At 37.8% G+C, this 20,561-nt stretch overlaps 1 protein-coding gene across 7 annotated transcripts in view; it reads right to left on the bottom strand.

Annotated features, from left to right (window-relative positions):
• The window catches only part of CCSER2 (coiled-coil serine rich protein 2), a 75,859-nt gene that overhangs the window by 17,582 nt on the left and 37,716 nt on the right, over positions 1-20,561 (bottom strand). For 2 of the 7 annotated variants that reach the window (XM_020802247.3, XM_078390957.1), the window contains exons 7-11: positions 16,445-16,528; positions 13,845-13,931; positions 12,367-12,465; positions 5,448-5,532; positions 607-646 (exon numbers count right to left, since the gene is read on the bottom strand). In XM_020802247.3, the coding sequence (XP_020657906.3) occupies positions 607-646; positions 5,448-5,532; positions 12,367-12,465; positions 13,845-13,931; positions 16,445-16,528 (395 nt within the window). Of the gene's footprint in view, positions 1-187; positions 210-606; positions 647-5,447; positions 5,533-12,366; positions 12,466-13,844; positions 13,932-16,444; positions 16,529-20,561 lie in introns of all 7 variants that reach the window. The other 5 variants (XM_020802249.3, XM_078390958.1, XM_020802246.3 and 2 more) reach the window with 3 other exon arrangements.

Raw genomic sequence — 20,561 nt, 5'->3', positions numbered from 1 at the left:
TCTGCCATGTAAATGGGGAAGCCAGTACAGGATACAAAAAATCAGCTATGCCTCTGATTATATCTTCTACCTACAATGCTATCAGCAAAGATAATTTTATAACAAAAATGAAGGTTATCAGTTTAAAATGAAAATTGTCAGTTACTTCATTTCCCTAGATGCAGTGGTTGTAAAGGACCCAACATACCCTGCCACAATATAGCAGCATCCTGTGAAGACAAGGTTCTATATGAGTTGTTACAGCGTGCTCAATGGTGGACAATTAAATGGAGAGAAGCACCACTTAAGACGCATAGAAAACCAAAAATTACAGTACTTCAAATATTTCACAATTACATGTACAGATTGGTGCCATTCAGTGAGGTGTAGAAGAATACAGGCATGAGAATGTGGTGATCAGCTAACTTCATCATAAGTAAGATGAAAAAACTGACCTTGGTTTTATTATGAACTACAAAATCAGTTTCTCTTACAAAAATTATGGGGCATGGAGAGAACAAGACAACTGCATGCAGAACTTTGACATGCATGCACCATGCAAGGAGCAAACACAATAGTAAAGAAGTGGAAGGAGGAGATGGGAAGAAATCTGAAGTTGTACTGTACCACGCTTTATCATAGAAGTAATGGACTAACTCCTCAACTCCTTGCCAATAGCAAAATGGAAAGCAGAGACAAGAAAAAGACAAGGACAATGATGTCAGAGGACCAAGACACAACAATGAGCAGTCGGCATGGCCAAAAAGTAACCTGTCTTACAGTTACATGGGGATCTATATGTACTTATCCACTTTTAAGTACTACTTCCATTCCAGTATGCACATATATCTATGAAGTCTAAAAGCACCCAATTAGACACAAAGTTTCTACTCACCTTAATGAGGAGCTCAGCATTTGTGCTATTTATGATCATTTGAAGGAATCATCTCACATAGAACCTCGATTAATGTATCTCATCTCCACAGGCATATTTGTTCACAATCAGCTGTAATCCATGTACGTATTCAAAGGCTTCATTAAAACCCATATTTCTTTAGTTTGTTTTTTTATTTTAGAATGGACCAAGATATTTCCATATTCATAATATTCTAGAACCAGAGCTTCTCTAGTTCGCCTCCAATTCTCTTCACTTAAGTTTTTATCATAATTATATTGAACTTGCTTTACTTGCTTTGACTACAGTAGGACAACCACCCGTGGGAAGTTGGTTCCAAGACCCCTCCATGGATGCCAAAAAACACACAAGTATCGAGCACTATACACTGCATGGTCTCTCATCTCCTCTAGTGGCCAGTTCTGGTAAATACACCCGAGAAATACATATAAACTTGTATTTCTGAGTTTTTTCATTTAATATTTTCAGGCAGCAGATAAATGAATCAGCCGATAATGATCCTGTGGATACGGGTGTGTCCTACTGTATCTTGATTCCAAACATCACATCATCAGTGTCATGCAGACTGAAAAAGCAAGTACACACTCTTCACAATGAGATCAGGCAGGTCTTAGTGAAGGGTGCTGCTTTCACCAATTGAAGACTTGTTAAACTAAGGAATTTCCCGATTATTAAACAATGCAATAATAGTAGTGATTCCACTAATTTTAATGAAAGGTATTACTGTTCTATTGTTTTAACTCAATTAGACGGTTTTATTTCTTGATCTTACTATATTCTGCATGTTCCAATGTACAATACCATAAAATGCTTTGACATTTTTGGAATAAAAAATGATATAGAAATGTCGTATGTGCACACATGCATGTATCCTTCAATTTTCTCTTGCATAGTCCAAATTTAAAAGTCTAAGTCAATTATTATCCCATATAAAATGTTCTACATATTTAACTAAGCTGACATCTAGTAAAGTCTAAAGTAGTTTAGTGTAACGCAGTATAATTGCTAATTATCTAGTCTCAATTTTTCTCAGTCGTCATTGCCTGAAATTGTTTGGAGCAGCTTCATGTGTACAACTGTGATAATGTCATCACCAGTGGCAAATCATCAGTGATAAAATGCAAATTTCTGCTGATGCCCCCAATTTCAGGGGGCATGCAATTTTCACACAAAGTAACAGAGACATGTGGACGCAAAAACCCCAAGGAAGTTTACTATCAGTGGCAATTTGTTGCTAATGCTGATGTCATCGCAATTTTGCACACAAAGCTACACAACAGATTTTTCAGCCACAATTTCCAATTCTGAAGCACACAGGCATGGTTCTCCCTTTTAAAAGGTTTGTACACAAGTGCACATGGATGTATAACTGTATAAGTGAAAACATGCCAAGAACATCCACCAGCAGAGTGGCAACTTCTCACTGGGGGCACACATTTTTCAATGTGCTTGTCCAGAACTAACCTGGCCCTGATGTAAAAGGAACAGAGTAACTGGAGACTTCCAGCTCAGTATAGTTTAGAAAATGTACTTGACTGACTGTTGTTTTAACTTCATCTCTTCGTTTGCCATTTCACTACAGTTTTAGGTAAAGGGTACCCTTGACATTTAGTCCAGTTGTGTCCGAATCTAGGGGGCGGTGCTCCTTCCCGTTTCCAAGCCGTAGAGCCAGCGTTTGTCCATAGACAGTTTCTGTGGTCACGTGGCCAGTGTGACTAGACACAGAACGCCGTTACCTTCCCACTATGGTGGTACCTATTTATCTACTTGCATTTGCATGCTTTCAAACTGCTAGATTGGCAGGAGCCGGGACAAGCGATGGGAGCTCACTCGGTCACATGGATTCGATCTTACGACTGCTGGTCTTCTGATCTTGCAGCACAAAGGCTTCCGCGGTTTAACCCACAGCGCCACCAAGTCCCTATACAGTTTTAGTTAAATGCAAAATTTAATACTGCCATACCCAACACTCAACGAAAATATAATATGGCCTTCTAGAATGCTACAAGCATTTCCCTTTGAAAAAAGGAAACTTTTCAATTTACATCTTACAGTTATAAACCAATCATATTCCTTCCAGCCCCACAGCTAAAGCACAAGCCTGTTCTTCAAGCACTACTGAAAATATCCTGAAAGACTTGGAGCTCCACTTTGCCTGCTTCTAAAATCCTCTTGCTGCAAGTCCTTAGTTGTTTTGGCAGTAGAATCTACAAGCCTTTCGCTTGATTCTTGGGGACAAATATGTGAATGATGGGACACCTTTTCCTCTTGCAGCCTTACCCCCAAACACACGAGAAGCTACTACATGGTCAGATCCAAACCCCAAAGCAACTTGTGCTGGTTTATCAATTCCAATTCTACACTGCAGAACACAGTTACAGCTTTTCCTCTGTTTAAGTTAAATCTTTATGTTTGTACTTGCATGTACGTAAACTGTGCATATGCATATACCTTGTTTCCCTGAAAATAAGACCTAACCTGAAAATAAGCCCTAGTATGATTTTTCAGGATGCTTGTAATATAAGCCTTACCCCAAAAATAAGCCCCAGTTAAGTGAAACCCTGCTCTCCACCATCGTGCAGCATTGTGCAGCAACCAGAAGAAGAAGACCTGACTGTATTTGAATAAATGTAAATTGTTGTACATGAAAAAAGTAAAACAGCCCTGAAAATAAGCCCTAATGCATTTTTGGAGCAAAAATTAATACAAGACCCTGTCTTATTTTTGGGCAAACATGGTACATGGACAAATGATGTGGATCACAGTGAAGGCTGACTGGGAATAAATCAAGATGTCTATCTACATTTGCAAAATATTGGTCAGTATGTATTCAGCCTTTATTACTCAGTGAACAGCAGATCATATATAAAACCTAACTTACTCTTCAACTACGTAAGTTATATTAAGACAACTCCCTCCCCACAATAACCTTAGCAACCCCTTCTATATAGTTAGTTAAGGATGGAAAACAGTGGAGTAGAAAATAAATACAGCATTTCGTTATAATTTTGAGAACTTTGATGAAGATCCTAATCTTTGTGTATACTGAATTTATTCTATAGGAGACAATACAGTGGTGTCTCGCACAGCGAGGTTAATCTGTTCCGGATTAACCCTCGCTGTGTGAAAGCATCACTGTATGGATCAAAAAAAAAAGCCATTGGAACGCATTAAACAGCGTTTGATGCATTCCAAATGGTCAAAAACTCACCATAAATCGATGCTTTTCCGGGTCCGGCAGCCATTTTCGCGCTCTCGGTAAGCGAGGGGAGGGCGCAAAAACGCTGTGCGCAGCCATTTCGGCCGCAGCGAGACTGCGGATCAGCTGATCGGCGGGTCCAAAATGGCCACCGGAACAGCCAAAATAGCCGCACACAGTGTTTTCGCGCGCTCCCCTCGTTTACCGAGGGCGCGAAAACGCTGCGCACGGCCATTTCGGCTGTTCTGGTGGCCATTTTGGACCCGCCGACCAGCTGATCCGTGGGTCACAAAGCGAAAGTCGGTAAGCGAACCGCTTACCGACCTTCGCTCTGCGATTTTCGCCCTATGCGGGCATCGTTTTGCGATCTTATTTGCGATTGCAAAACCGGCCTCGTAGAGCGGATTCATCGCTCTACGAGGCGCCTGTTGTGTGAGGCACCACTGTACGGTGAAATCAAGGATGTCAATTTCTACACCACAAATCTCTATGCCACAACTTAAAAAGATCTCTTTTAAAGCATTTATTGGGATATATTGTTTTTTATACATTGGCTTTCTGGATGTTTAATTACTTAGGTTTATATTTTGAACATGAATAATCAGTCTTTCATTTCAATTCCCTTAAAATAGTTTAACCTGGTGATTCACAACATAACAAGATATATTCGCTTTCTACTCTCTATTTCAGTACAGTACAAATCAGCAAAAAATTGTATTTGCTATTGTTATAATAAACAACAATATAAAAATACCAATTTTAGTACAAGCAATTGCTAGTTAATAAATAATGTTAATGTATCATGCACTGCTGGAGAAGCCACCTCTTCCTTAGTTTGTTACAAATATTTGTAGGCACACTGCTGATTAAGAGACTGCTGAGAAAAGACACACAGATTAAAAGAAAAATCTCATTTTCCAATGAGAATATGACTCATACTGTTGTCAAAGTGTGACTTGCATCAACACATCTCTACAAATATGCAAATATATTTGGATAAGTGCACATGCCAAACATGAACGAACATGACAGACACACATTTTGAAAAGCCAAGGGGGGGAAGAAAAACAAAAGGGGAAGAAAACCCACCAAGCAAGGTAAACGCTGAAGGACAGATGAAACAAAGCTTTCAGACTGGTCTTGAGGCTTCATTATGAAACTGTTTTTCAGAAAGCTGGAAGTTGCAGTTATATTGTAAGTAAAGGAGGGAGGCACTGGCGTTAGGCCACATTCTAGCATATGGCTTATGTTTTTGCTTGGAAAAGCAGAATGCTACACAATTGACAGTGCGTGCAAAGGGGTAACTGCTACCGGAGCACAGTGAGGGGATATGAGTGAGAAGTACAGACTCACTCTGTCTGCGTTGCGGTGGAACAGTCCGAGGGATGCCCTGGAAGGAGCCCTGCCAGGGAGAGAAGGAAGGAGCAGAGTACCCACCCTGTGCAGAGAAAGATGGGGGAGAAAGAATAATAAAAAAAAGAGAATAGGGAAAAAACAGCACCAAAAAGCTATATAGTTTCCGTTATAAACAAGAAGCACCTTTGAAGCAGGCCATCTTAATTTATTCAAAAGATCACCCGTTACCAAACCGCTGGCCAGAGACTCTTATTTTAACAATTTAGATTATATAAATTGGTCTTGTGAAAACTCCCCCTGAAAATACTTGAAGGAAATGTTGACTTTTATGTATTCACACCTTAGTTCCCAAATATTCTATGCATTCAGCAAAGACAAGAATAGTATTTCAATGCACATTTTAAAATTATGTTAGAGTACCTTGTGAAAGTAAGCAGACTGGTCATCCAATTTTATTTTACTATACATAAAAGTTTAAAGAAATAGGAAGCACATGTGTGAACGAGTATGCCTTTCAGACCTGGATGGAGCAGCAGATGACCTAACCAATTCACATATCTGGTGCTAAGCAGCCCCAGGCCCAAGTTTATGAGCCAAAACATCTCTGTTGTAAAAGACTGCTCATTGTTATGTACAGATGCTATTTCCCTTTTAGACTCCATGACAATAATGTTGTTGTTCCAACATATGAATAAAACATCTCTGTTCAGATTATTTTGACCTTCAGTTGCCAAGCCCCAGTGCATTTGTTAACTGCATTTGTAAATCCTACTTCTTAGAGAAGGAACCAGTCTAACCGGTTTTATTCAGTAAAGCCAAAACTACCTTAAAAGAAAAGTACTGTCATGCAGGAGAACCAATGAAAAGTTATAAAAAATATATATTCTGATCAGGGGGAAAAAGCGTGTCTTCTTAGACTATTTGATATAGATTGTTCGCACATTTTTAAATTTTATTTCCAAATATAGTTGTCTCGCCACAAAAGGAAAAGCAACTAAAGTCTACATGTTGCTAATTAATCGAGATTAACTTTATTTCCAGCCTGCCATAAGACCCAAATAAGAGCTGCAGTAGAGATTCTGTCATTCAGAGAATCTGATAAGGGATGACATGCCACCAGTAACTGTGACCCACTTGGGGCATTAAGTCAGCACAAATACTGGAGATTAGATATACTGCAATCTGTTAAACACTTTAAATACTAGCAGGCTGTTTCCTAGTAAACTGCCCTAGTTAAAAAAAATCAGTTTTATTTTGTCATACTGTCTTCAAGTACAGTACAAGTTGCATCAGTAACCAATAGGTTGCCAGAAATTGACTGCTTGGGTAACCTTTAGGTTTGTTCTAAATTTTAAAAGCTATACCTCCCTTCCCACCCACAATACTTCAGGCAGCTTTCAATAAATTTGAAAGGTCAACAATTCATATAAAAGATGCTGAAAACCTCATGTCTCTCATTGCTGTCTGACTTCTATGCAAGAAAACAAGATCTTAAAGTGCTTCCAAAAGGGAAGTAAGCTTGTACTTTGGTAAGAATGAAACAATGCTTTCCATCTGTAGGCCAGGATCTAAGAACACACTCCTCTGCAGACATATCCTTGAAGCAAATTTTCCAGGGAATGGAGATAACTTCTATGTCAGTTCCCCTGTAGTAGCTATGTAAAGCAGTCATTACAAAGAGGCTATTTTATAAAGCCTGAGTCTAGGACACAATCATTATATGAAGACCACTCTCCCTCTTGATTTAGAAAAAGGAATTGTTGCGGTTATACACGGCACATTTCATTTATGTAAAGGATGTTTAGGCTGTCTTCAAGGGTATTGATCTCTACAGGTGACATATGAAAACAGAAAACATAAAAGCACAATTACAATAATGGTGTACAATTTAACAATACACAGCATACAAACAACACTGTCAAAAAAAGCAAGCATGTATCAGTTTGAGAAATACAGTGGGGTCTTGACTTAAGAACGGCTTGAGTTAAGAACATTTTGACTTAAGAACCACTCTCATAGGAAAATATTGACTTGACTTACATACTTAGATTTGAGTTAAGAACTGAAAAAAACCACGTGGGAGGCAGGGAAAGTGCAAAATTTGAACTTTCAGTTAACTGTTGGCCAGTGAAAAGGGTGCCTGTCTGCTTCCTCACTCCTCCCAGCGTTTAGAGAGTGGATTGGGAGACAGTCTTCAGACTGCCTGGTACTGTACTGCCTGGACTGTATTTTCCCTGCCTTCCCTGAACCTTCCTTGACCTAAGAAAAAAAGAAACAAAATATCCCCCTCTAGTGGTCGAAGGCAGAATAGCAGCTTCCCATTAGTTTCTATGGACGGAAAAGAGCAGATACGGATCAAATGGTTTTCAATGCATTCCTATGGGAAATGCAGATTTGACCTGAGAACTTTTTGACTTGAGAACCGCCTTCCAATACGGATTAAGTTCTCAAGTCAAGACCCCACTGTATATGGAGTAAAAGACAGCTTCACCTAAGAAATCTCTCTACAATTAGTGTTTCTGTGCACGTGCAGTATAATAAATCTTGAGGATCTTCAGTTTGTTAAATATGTTTTTATTGTTTTTTAAAAATTCAGGAGCCATAGCTCAATGAGGAATTTAGTATTTAATCTGCTCATTTTTCGATGAGTATCTAATATGCAAAATCCAAGATTGTATCAATGTTGGCATCACTATCAGTTGAATTACACACTTATTCCGGGGCAAACATCTGTGTAGCCTGATCCTAAATGTGTTTACTCGCAAGTAAGTCCCAGTGAGTTCAGTGTGACTTACTCTCAAGTAAATGTATGAAGGACAGTAGTCTTGGACTGAACAGAAAGCTTATGAAGATTTTGGAAATTTGTACCAAGACATGGAGAGAATCAATAAATATAAACCAAGCCTGACCTTTTGTTAATTGGGCACGGAAAAGAACAGGTGGGAAAATTTGTCCAAAATACCTCTGTGAGCTGTGTTCATGCATCATATAAATAAAAACCTTAGAGATGAAAAAAAAAACATTGCAACATTCTGCAACAGACATCTGAGAAACTGGCAATACAGTGGGGTCTTTACTTAAGAACGGCTTGAGTTAAGAACATTTTGACTTAAGAACCACTCTCATAGGAAAATATTGACTTGACTTACATACTTAGATTTGAGTTAAGAACTGAAAAAAAAACCACGTGGGAGGCAGGGAAAGTGCAAAATTTGAACTTTCAGTTAACTGTTGGCCAGTGAAAAGGTGCCTGCCTGCTTCCTCACTCCTCCCAGTGTTTAGAGAGTGGATTGGGAGACAGTCTTCGGACTGCCTGGTACTGTACTGCCTGGACTGTCTTTTCCCTGCCTTCCCTGAACCTTTCTTGACCTAAGGAAAAAAAAATATCCCCCTGTAGTGGTCGAAGGCAGAATAGCAGCTTCCCATTAGTTTCTATGGACGGTAAAGAGCAGATACGGATCAAATGGTTTTCAATGCATTCCTATGGGAAATGCAGATTTGACCTGAGAACTTTTTGACTTGAGAACCGCCTTCCAATACGGATTAAGTTCTCAAGTCAAGACCCCACTGTATGATGAGCAATGCAGTGGTCTACAAAAGGAATGGAAGAGTACCGTAATCAGATTTGTACATATAGAATAACAAAATTTAGAAAAATGCTATCATATTTAATGGTGCAGCGTAATATTATCAAGCTTCCTGCGCCATTTTATATTATTTATTTTTATTTATTATTATATTGCTTTTAAGTTTTCATTAGTTTTAATCTTCTCTGTCTGTTTTCCTATCCAGAAGTATGAGCAAAACATTTCTTAAATATAGTTCCAAACTGAATTCTCTGAGGCAACAATCGAGTGGAGGGAAGTACAAAAGAATACTAAAACAAGGCCAAACATTTAACTACAAAGCTATGAAGGTACCCAACCTCTTTATCAGTAGACACACAACTACATTGTTTCTCCCTCAACATCCCCAAAAGAAACAAAAAATTTAGCAGGGGACAGGTCCACCAGCAGCATGGCACAAGGAGGGAATGCAGATATGTAAGTCATTGTGACTACTCTCCAGGTAATATCAGGAGAAGTTCTGCAGCAGATTTGTTAAAACCCATTTTTCACTTGTGACATATCATCATGCTATTGCACAGATATTTTATAATTTGACTCAACATCATGTATCATTTTCATTATGAAAATAGTACAGAAATTCATTAAGTGGAACTATAACATGCCCTGTATAATACATGATTTGTGTCTTAATCTTCAAGGTTGAATCAAAGTACAGTGGACCCTTGACTTACAGACGGCTTGACTTACAGACTTTTTGAGTTACAGACTTCTCTGGCCACAAAATTTAGGTTTGACTTGAAGCCTGAGAATTGACTTACAGACCAGAAAAAAACCAAAATGGAACAAAAACGGCCTGTTACGGGGTTAATCGGTTTTCAATGCACTGTAGGTCAATGGAGACTTGACCTACAGACTTTTTGACTTGAGAACTGCCTTCCAATACAGATTAAGTTCTCAAGTCAAGACCCCACTGTATCTGGCTTTATTCTTTAAAAACATTATAAACAACATACCACAAGCCCGTCAATATACTACAAGCTCCTCAAAGCCTATGCCGTTCATGCCAATGACTAAAAACAAAGCTCAACTCCAATGTATCCTAGACCACTGGGATCATTTCCAGCACTTTCACAAAATGACTTTTCTCCTTTTTGGCCATAGTATACTTGTACTTTCCAACTGAACACTTACAGGCACCCTGTAGTTGCTGCTGTGAATTCGCTAGCATAATCACCAAATCAAGTTATCTGTTGCCATAGTAGAAAACTGATTGAAAACTTTAGAGGGGGAAATGCAATCTGCAGTGTAACCTTTGCTTTGTACATAACACAAGACGTTAAGGGAAAGGACAAAGATACCTAGCAGACACCTTCATTACGGGGTTCTCAGAAAGTCAACTAAAATCTAGATGAGCATATCTACTAGTATACTGATTCCCTGTTGCAAATAAAAGTGAGACTGGGGGAAAATGCTATATAAGATTAAAATCTCAACAACAGTTAAAACCAGAAGGTCTGGGTTTATACATTTCCTTTAATATTATCATTCTTTCTCAGAGTGGATTACAATATGATTACACTCCAAAGTGCAATCTATTTTCAAACAAAGATATAGAAGCACAGAAATGCAGGATTAGAAGATAAGATTCTAAGTAGTATTGCCTCTTTTCTTTCTTCATTTTATACTGAAAGGCTAAACAGTTTTGAATTCAAGGTGGTTGGCTTTTTCCCCCCAAGTTCCATGTCTGAAAACCCAAAGCATATATACTGGGGAAAGTGTCTTCTACCACAGAACCCTCTGCACCAAGGAGATAACTAATTTCTAAGCAAAAGAGACAAGCAAACAAAGATCTACAGGGCTTTCACTAATGGCTTGCAAAAATGTATAGCAGAAGCTACAAGCCTGTCAACAGACAAATTTAGGCCTCTCCCAGAATTCCAGTCCATATTGTACTATTGTTCATAATATGCTATTTCAGGACAAGACTTTCAGTACTGAACTGTTCAGCATGCTGAACAGACAAAACTGCAGGTTTAACTATGCCAAGCCCAAACATGCTGCCTCTTCTACAAGCATCTCCAAGCTTGTGCTATTCATGACATTCATTCTTCAGGCTAGGTACCCATGAGCTCCATGTCGCACATGTAAGCAATTCCATTATTTTTTTTAAAAAAAATCAGTGATTTACAGAACATTAGACACTGTTAAAATTGGTACCAACTATTTTACATAATCAAAATAATCACTCTACGTGGAGAAGATGCTCAGCTGTCAATGACAAATATAGACTAAGATGTCACAAACAAAATCTCTTCTTGTTTTTCCTTCACAAAACTGTACTACTGAAAGGACACACCGCAAATTGACTAAAATATGTAAGGAATTGTGAATCACAGGGTTTCCCCCCCTAATTTTCACTTGAATTACTGGAAGTTTTTCCTGGACATGGCCTGTCATATTTTTCTTAGGTCCAAAAGCATTATTGTTCTATTTGTAAGATTATTTTAACTCTTTTGCATATTGTGTCCCATTATTGTCATCTCTTATGTGTGCTGATGACTGATGATAGTTTACTTACCATCTATCACACTTGCAAAGAATTATATTTCCAATATGCAAATAATTCCAATTCCCAACACTGGAAACAGAAGCAAACTAGGACTACTAGAAGTTGTAACTTTTTAAACAGCCAGTTTGTAAAAGAGATAATTTGCAAATTATGTTCATAAGAATTGAAAAAGATAAAGATATATCTGAATGGCTGCAAATTTAATTCAGATTCTCCCGCTCCCCACGAATGCAGCCATCAGTCCAAGTAAATTTGGAGATTGCAGCACACCTGAAATTCTATAAAGCTCCACAGGAATCAAACTGGCATAGACAATACAGAATTTTGATTGTTTTCCAAAAGACGATGCTACTCTGAAATCAGAAAGGAAGGTCCTATGGAAACATCAGATTGAGACCTCTGGGTAGTGTGGGCGGCATATAAATTAAATAAATAATAATAAAAAATATTCAAAAATTTTTCCATGTATGTTTAAGTCAGAGTTTAATGAATATGTGGTGTTCCAGTATTCTTCGTCCTTCTGTAAGTACTGGCCAACATAGCTAATGGAGAAGGCTTGTGAGATGGCAGACCAACAGGTTCAAAACAGCCAAACAAGCCTCTTTCCCATCATAAGCAAAGAGGAGAGAAAACACATACAACCCAAATTTCTACATCACTGTATAAGGTAAGCAGTGTGGCAAATGGGGAATCATTCCTTTAACATTACAGAACATTCAAAAGAAACATTTACATAATCTGACAAGATGTATAGAATGAACCACAAACAACTACTCACAGCATTTTTCCTCCAAGAAGTCTGTGTGTATTTGTCAGCATACGCGCACACGGCCACTTCAGATTTCTTGCTCTCTTTGTTGCAGTTGCACCTAATAGACTTTACGCATATAGAAAACACAAAGAATTTGGTGAAGACTGTAACACACACATCTGATGCCGAGGTCCAATGGCTGCTTCACACTAGAGGTATTAGAAGTACTTCATTAAACTTAAACTGTACATATGGAGAAGTAAAAAAAGAGTGTGTAATACTTACAGTTTCCCAGACTGAAACCTAGACTGATATTTACTAGTAAACATCTAAAAGATTCACAATGAAATTTAAGGGTTTCCAAATAGTTCGTAAATGCTTCAAATGTTTTCAAATTTTAACTTTGTCTCCATACAACATAGTTCCCCTGAATATAAATTTAGATCACGTTTTAGACTTTACATAATCACAAGTAGCAGCCTTATTCAGGTGTTCGTCTGAACACACGTAAGAGCTTAAATCAGAGAAACAGATGCACTTGCACATTGAAGCCTACCCTGACTCTCGTTTCAGACTATCACACTGGAAACCTCTGAACACTATTAAGGTCTGCAAGGGACCCTGTAATAGCATTTGCTTGAATAAGGCGCCCATGAACAGGAATCCAACTTAGGGTTTTCAATTGCATTACAATGCTCAACCATCAGAGTTACAAAATCCTCTACAAACGTTCATGATCAATGTGTGAATGTCTTTTGACATTGCATGGTGCAGCTCCTTTCATGGGTGCAACTTGTATGTGAGTGCATGTCAGCACTTTAAGTCCTATTCATGTTCAGGCGAATAGCTAAACAGGGCTAATGTCTACTCTTTCAAAGAGTAGTTACTTTATTCAAGTCCAGGTACAAGTATATAGTTAAGATGCAGCTATATTAAATGAGCCGTGACTAAACAATGCAATGTACCAAAAGAAGGCTTGTTGATCTCAACTCTTGCATTTGAGAATTCTTGTGTTCTAAAGCAGATAACTTTAGACTTATAGGACTGGAATACAGAACCATAACATCAGAGAGAATACCATAACCCTGATCCATGAGTCCTTGCAAGAGCTCTGATTTAAAATGGGTTGCCCCTGTAGTTTTTTCCCCTCTTTCAAAGGAAATCATACACAATCCTGCTCACATGCATGTATGTGGATGACATATCCTCACACATGTTGAAAGCTCCTCTAGCATTCTAAGTTGAGTTGAAATCAACCTGCCTGCTCAACTCCACAATCAAAAGGCACTCATCTGTTGTTATGTGTAACTGAAGTAAAAACCTATCTTACGTGGTTATTTCTATGCACTGTTTTATAAGATCACACTTGCTACAGCAGCCTTCCACAAGGTGGTGCTCTTCACACCCAAAAAGGCCTAGGAAGCATGACCAGTGGTTAGCTCTCGCTCTGTTATAATCTAAAACACTGGTAGGGAAGCCTGCTCTACAAAACAGAATAAACTTACAAGCTGATGCTCTAACGCCTTGATTGTTTCATCTTTTTTCTTTAAAACTTCTTTAAGCTGTGTGATCTCATTCAGCAAGTCTTCATTCTGGCAAATAAAATGAAAACAAAGATATTAATGTATCACCATGAGAAATATATAAAGGAGTTTAATTATCTTTGGAGGTGTGGAATTAGACACTAACAACACCATGCAACACGTTCTGGCTAAGAACATGTATATTTTTAAAATATTAATTTCCAGTTCATTTTCAAACTAAATGTTACAAAGTAATAAAACTACTAATACTACAAACGTTCTAGAACAAAGCAATATTACTATATATATAATATGTCTTGTAGCCCACTTTTTTTAAACAGTAAGTAGATCTCCACTCTGATGGCAAAAAGTGAGGAGGAATTAAAGAACCTCTTAATGAGAGTGAAAGAGGAGAGTGCCAAAAATGGTCTGAAGCTCAACATCAAAAAAACTAAGATCATGGCCACTGGTCCCATCACCTCCTGGTAAATAGAAGGGGGAGATATGGAGGCAGCAACAGATTTTACTTTCTGGGGCTCCATGATCACTGCAGATGGTGACAGCAGCCACAAAACTAAGATGCCTGCTTCTTGGGAGGAAAGCAATGAGAAACCTAGACAGCATCTTAAAAAGCAGAGACATCACCTTGCCAACAAAGGTCCACATAGTCAAAGCTATGGTTTTTCCAGTAACGATGTATGGAAGTGAGAGCTGGACCAAAAAGAAGGCTGACCGCAGAAGAATTGATGCTTTTGAACTGTGATGCTGGAGGAGACTCTTGAGAGTCCCCTTGACTGCAAGGAGAAATCAACTCTGAGTGCTCATTGGAAGGACAGATCCTGAAGCTGAGGCTCCAATACTTTGGCCATCTCATGAGAAGAGAAGATTCCTGGAAATGACCCTGATGTTGGGAAAGTATGAAGGCAAGAGGAGAAGGGGACAACAGAGGACGAGATGGTTGGATGGTGTCACCGAAGCTACCAACATGAATTTGACCCAACTCTGGGAGGCAGTGGAAGACAGGAGGGCCTGGCGTGCTCTGGTCCATGGGGTCACGAAGAGTCAGACATGACTTAACGACTAAACTAGTACAACAAATAGGTCTCCTGTAATTTCAATATTTATTCACCAGTGTTCCTTTTCCAAATTGTGAAACAGCTTCTACATCAGGAGAAATGGAGACATGAAAGCAGTTGGTAGTTCATTGTGAGCACTTGGCTATGTTTCCCATTCATGTAATGTTAGCAATTATTTTTCCAGTTATAGAGGATTCTTTTCTATTTGTAGAATTCTGTTTACTTGACCTTCACTCCTCTGGGCTATTAAATAGGCCAAGGTAATCAGGGTGCAATGGTTAGAGGAGGCAGTTAATGTCTTCTTACAGCAAGAAGTTGTTCCCTCTTGTTTAAATTTAGCAGTAAAATTTAGCAGTAAAAGATTTTCAAATAAATTGTTAGGCATTACTGCTTTGAACATCTTTCTAGTATTACCATTTCTCAGAGTGGTATTTGTTTCATCCTTCTTAGTATTGGCATATTTATTGTTTCTAACTTTAAATATTGTATTTTAATATTATAAGCCACTTTGAATACAAATATTTGAGAGAGAGAGAGAGCAAGCAAGCAAGCAAGCAAGCAAGAAATCTGCCATTGACACAGATATTTGAGTAACTATAGGCCAATCTCATATTTATTATTTGGAACTGTGATTGAGATGCTATAGGTCTAAACACTTTTAGATGATACTGATTATTTCAATCTATTTCAATTGGACTTTCATGTGGAATGTGAGAGTGAGATTGCCTTGGTTACTTTGTTGAATGTACTAGATGGGGGAAAGTACAGCATTATTTGTTTGCTTGGGCCCCATGACTTTTGATACCATCAACCACAGTATCCTTTTGAACTATATAGCTGGATTGGGCATTAGGCCCTCTGTACTGCAGTAATGCCAGTCTCTTCTGTCACCTTGCATCCCAAAGGAAACGCTTGGAGAATGTTCTTTGACACCACAACGTTTAGGATATGTTGTCTCATATACTATTTTATTCTATCTTCCATGTTATTCATATTAAACCACTGAGGAAGGCCATTCAAAGCTCTGAAATTTGGAGTTATCACTAATCTGATGACATTTCATCTTATTGATCTGTGTCATTTACCACCAAAGAAGCAGCTGATATCTTTGAAAACAACTTGAGCTTCATAATGGGGTAGATGAGAGTAAACAAGGTAAGAGTATATCCCAAGGGCTATCTGGAGATTGTGCTAACGTATTGTCCACCTAACTACCAACTCTTAATACAGTGAAAGGAATAAATAAAACATCCAAATCAAATTGCTTTCATCTTCAGTAATATTTGAGCATGGTTAAGGAAAATTTTAAAATTAGCAATTTCAAGAATTAGCTGTTTGAAATTATCACATTCTGTATTTTAAAAAATGTAAAGTATATTTATTATGGTTTACCAGGATAAATATAACCCCTTAATTGCTTCCTTGGATGATTTTTTTTCCAGCTTTACACTGGGCTTCTTCATTTGAAAGGATCTGTTCTGAAACAAGCATAGTATGTTACTGTACCTTAAATATTGGCTCCGGCTCCTGAAGTTCTGGACTTGAAGGCAACGAGAAAGTGATATTATGGAGTGAAACGCTGTCATCATTCTGCAAAGGAGAAAAAAATATTAATTCATTTCCTGAAGATCTACATCTTAAAATTGCTTTTGAACTATAAAGATTACTGATTATTTATTATTCCTGCTATTCTGCACAGCGTTGGGAGACTGAGAGTTTTCAAAATACTGTACTTAAATCAGAACTGTGTTTCCTGTTGCAGATGGGATTAGCTTTCTGCCATCCCCCCCCCCCCAATCATACCAGAAACAAGAAATCAAGGTTAAAGATTCAGACCTGGCCTCCTACAGACTTCTTTTTATAGGAAAGGGGAAAAAAACTAATTTGAGGGTCTAATCTGAACTGAAACTGTAATCTGAACTACTTTATAATCATCATCTTTTTTTATAATCCATCTGTTAATCCAATAATAAAGGCTGTATACTTTATAAATTAATAACTTCTAATATTGTAACAGCTGTTTTTTTTATTCTCTATCTTCTATTCAACATGCATGGAAGCTTCACAAATGTAAAAGATAGTTTTTAAGTGGTAAACTACATGTACATTGGATCAAGAAACTAAGTACTACAACTTTATATCAGTTTGAAATCAAATGCTCCAATTTTTGGGAAAAAAATCTTGCAGTTCTTAAAACAGCTGTTTTAAAAAACTAGTTATTAATTAGTCTCCTTTTAATGCTGTTACAACTTTTAACCCTTTTCAGTTGTATTTTACTATTTTGCCCAATTTTAATTGATTATGTATTATATGCCACCAAGTACAGCCCAACTTCTGGTGATCCCTTCCAGGGTTTTTTAGGTATAAAATACTCAGGAGTTGTTAAAAGTCCTTTCTTCTAAGGGGGCACACTCTGGGACTGTGCAGCTTGTCCAAAATTACACACATTGGCTCTTCTCCCAAGAGACACAGTGGGGAATTGAATTCCTGACACCTAGCTCCACAGCCAAGTAACTAGTTCACTGGGCTATCCAACCAATTCCCCTTTGAATTACTTTATCACATTTCAAGATTGCATTTCTGCCTCCATTTTCTAAGCATCCATAGAATCTACTTTGATGAGAACCAAATAAACAAATAGACTAAATAACTTAAGTTATAACAATTAATCAAAACATAGACTACTCATGTGAAGAAATCTGTCACAAATCTATTCTCACCCCGGAGGGAAATCCAGTTGAAGTTGATACACCTAAAAAAACCCTACCTAATGCTACAAACTAGGCTATGCCTACTTCTCTGATACTGTGAGATGGTTTGTTTAGGTCCCTTCTCACTAATAGAAGTTCTCATTTGAAATTCTCTGTAGCAAGGATGCACACTTGCAGCCCCAACAGGTATGTGCATGTTGACTGGGAGCAGGGCCATATACCTAAATCATCTGGGACTACAACCATTAACATCAAAGGGAAATCTTTAAAAAAATTACATTTTTTTCCATATCTTCGTCTCACAAATTGTTTTAGAATGTTTACATCTGCATGGCAAAATAAAAAAAATATATCTGTATGACAGAGACAAAAAACTAACTGAACAATCTGGGCCTCACTTGAAAGGGACTGGATTCAATCATGATCCATAGGGTCAATTCCAACTCTGCTGTTCTATGATGATGGCAGATGATGATTAATATGTTTACTCATGCACAACCATATGTAGCAAAAGATAAAGAAAATATAATTACATGGGAAAACATGCTTGTAACTCAAAGATAACTCACATTTGGATGATATGTTAGTTCACAGAAAAAATAAAAAATAGGAATGTTCCCTTGAATCACAGTATTACAGTTTGAATCAGGGGAACTATGTTCTACTAGTTTCACATCAAATTATGACATACAAATGTCATATTCTGAATTGTTCTGGAACTGTAAAACAGTTTCCCAGTTTGGATGAACAAACATATTGGGAGTAGCTAAAGACATGCTAATATAAAAGTGACACTCATAAAGGTCCCACATGACACTTGTTTGCCTTGCAGCTTATTAAACAGATACATTTCAACTGTTTCCAGGTAGAGAGGCCTCACACAGAATCACCATTATCTCCAGCAGAAAGAATCAGAGAATGGCTGGTGGGTAAGACCTCCACCTGAAACCTTCAGGACCTACTGCCAGTTATATCAGCAGACGGACATCAGTCTATATGCCAGCTTCCAAAGCTGTAAAAATCACAAAGGACTCGACTGCAATGGAAAAGACCTGAAGTGCACCTCAAATATTTTCAGAATTTATTAACACACAGCACCAGATAATCATAATTATAAAGTTTATAGAATGGCCGGATTAAATCAGGATTATATTTCCTAACAGGCATTTCTGAAACATCTCCAGTTTTATAAAACCACCTTTTCTACCAATTTCGCTTTTCGTCCATATGGTCTATATTGAATCCTTCGTATATTATCCAGAGTAGCTGACAGAAACATAATCTCCTTGACCAGAAGCGACGTAGCTGCCATTAGGAATGAAAAATGCTGAGCTCTGGTTATTCAAATTGATCCCATCATCAGTGACATCATAAGACATTTGTAACTGGTAAGTTTGTACTACGGAACTAGTTGCTATGTGGGTGGGTGGGAAGATTATTTTAATTAAGTCTCTCTAATGCTACCAATAGAGCCCATGCAATGTCAGCAGCACAAATTAGATTGGAAGGAATATAGCACACCTCTTTCAGTATGCTATTTTAATTCATTTTCCCCTACAAAAAGCATTTGTGGCCTGAGGAACAGGTAAGGATAAGTACTCCCTCAATCCCCAATGGTACCAGCTTCAGCTATACTTAAGCCAGAAACAGGATCAAGAGGAACTGAGCTTTAACAATGGTCTTTTACTATACACCAGACCTGGGCAAAGTGCAGCCTGAGGGCCACATATGGCCTGCAAGCTGCTCCTGTCCGGCCCGCAGACAGTTTTGAACATCCAAAACCATTTATAGCTTTTTGTCTAAAGTTGATCAGTTGCTTATCTTTAACATATCACAAAAAAACCTCTTTAGTATTTGTGAAGATTAACAAGTTTGAAATTAAAACAATCATAACATCACTGTTTCATTTTATTTTTAAGCAAAGTTGGTTCAGCCCCCGAACACAGTTCAGATTTCTCATGTGTCCCCACCCCTATAGAAATTAATTACCCACCCCTGCTATACAACATAGCTTCAAAGCTAGGGAGCCCTCACAGAAAGCACCAGTTTCTCTCTAGACTGGATGTTCATTTTTGGATAGTTAAAAGACCATCATGGAACCTACAATGGGATATAATATGTACTATTTTGTGAAAGTATGTTAAGAATTTTAAGCATTCAACAAAGTGGCTTGACTCTGAAGTAAACTGGAAACTTATGAATTAAGTAAAATAAAATTTCAAGTAACATATACAGTATTTAAGTTTTCACATTAAAACTTGTGTTATCAGCAAAATTCCTCAAGCAAACCCTCTTAAAGATTACCTCATGCTCCTTCAGATGTTCTGTTATGCAGAAGAGAAGCAATAAATTATGTGAATGAATATGATCCAATCTAACATTGTTTTTAAGTTTCCTTCCATCAAACATACAGAAAGGAAGCACAATATCCTCAACCTCAAATGCTCAGCTGAGTCTGTAAAAAGGGCCTCTCATTATGTCTGAACAGCTGCATGACAACTGTATGAACATCTGAAGGTCAGAGATGTAACTCCATCTCCAGTTTTACATATTTGATAAATTCATGGGAATAAACTTATCACTAGATCTTCAATGGGGTAGAATATTCTACATCATTTTGATCTGTTAACCTAGAACATTATATGCAAACCAAACAATTGTATTTTAGAAATTAAATATTGCTTATTATTTTGGAAAAATAAAGATATTGTACCACAATATTCAAATTGTTAGGAAGTGTTCATTTATCAGTACAGTGGTGCCTCGCAAGACGGGCGCCCCATTTAACGACAAAACCGCATTATGACGAACTTTTTGCAATCACAAAAGCGATCACTTTATGATGGTTTCAATGGGAGAATTTCGCTTTGCGATGATCGGTTCCCTGCTTCGGGAACCAATTCTCGCAAAAT

The sequence above is a fragment of the Pogona vitticeps genome, chromosome 3 (assembly GCF_051106095.1).
Source record: "Pogona vitticeps strain Pit_001003342236 chromosome 3, PviZW2.1, whole genome shotgun sequence".
NCBI classification, from domain to species: Eukaryota; Metazoa; Chordata; class Lepidosauria; order Squamata; family Agamidae; genus Pogona; species Pogona vitticeps.
This window is presented reverse-complemented; position numbering and strand designations above follow the sequence as displayed.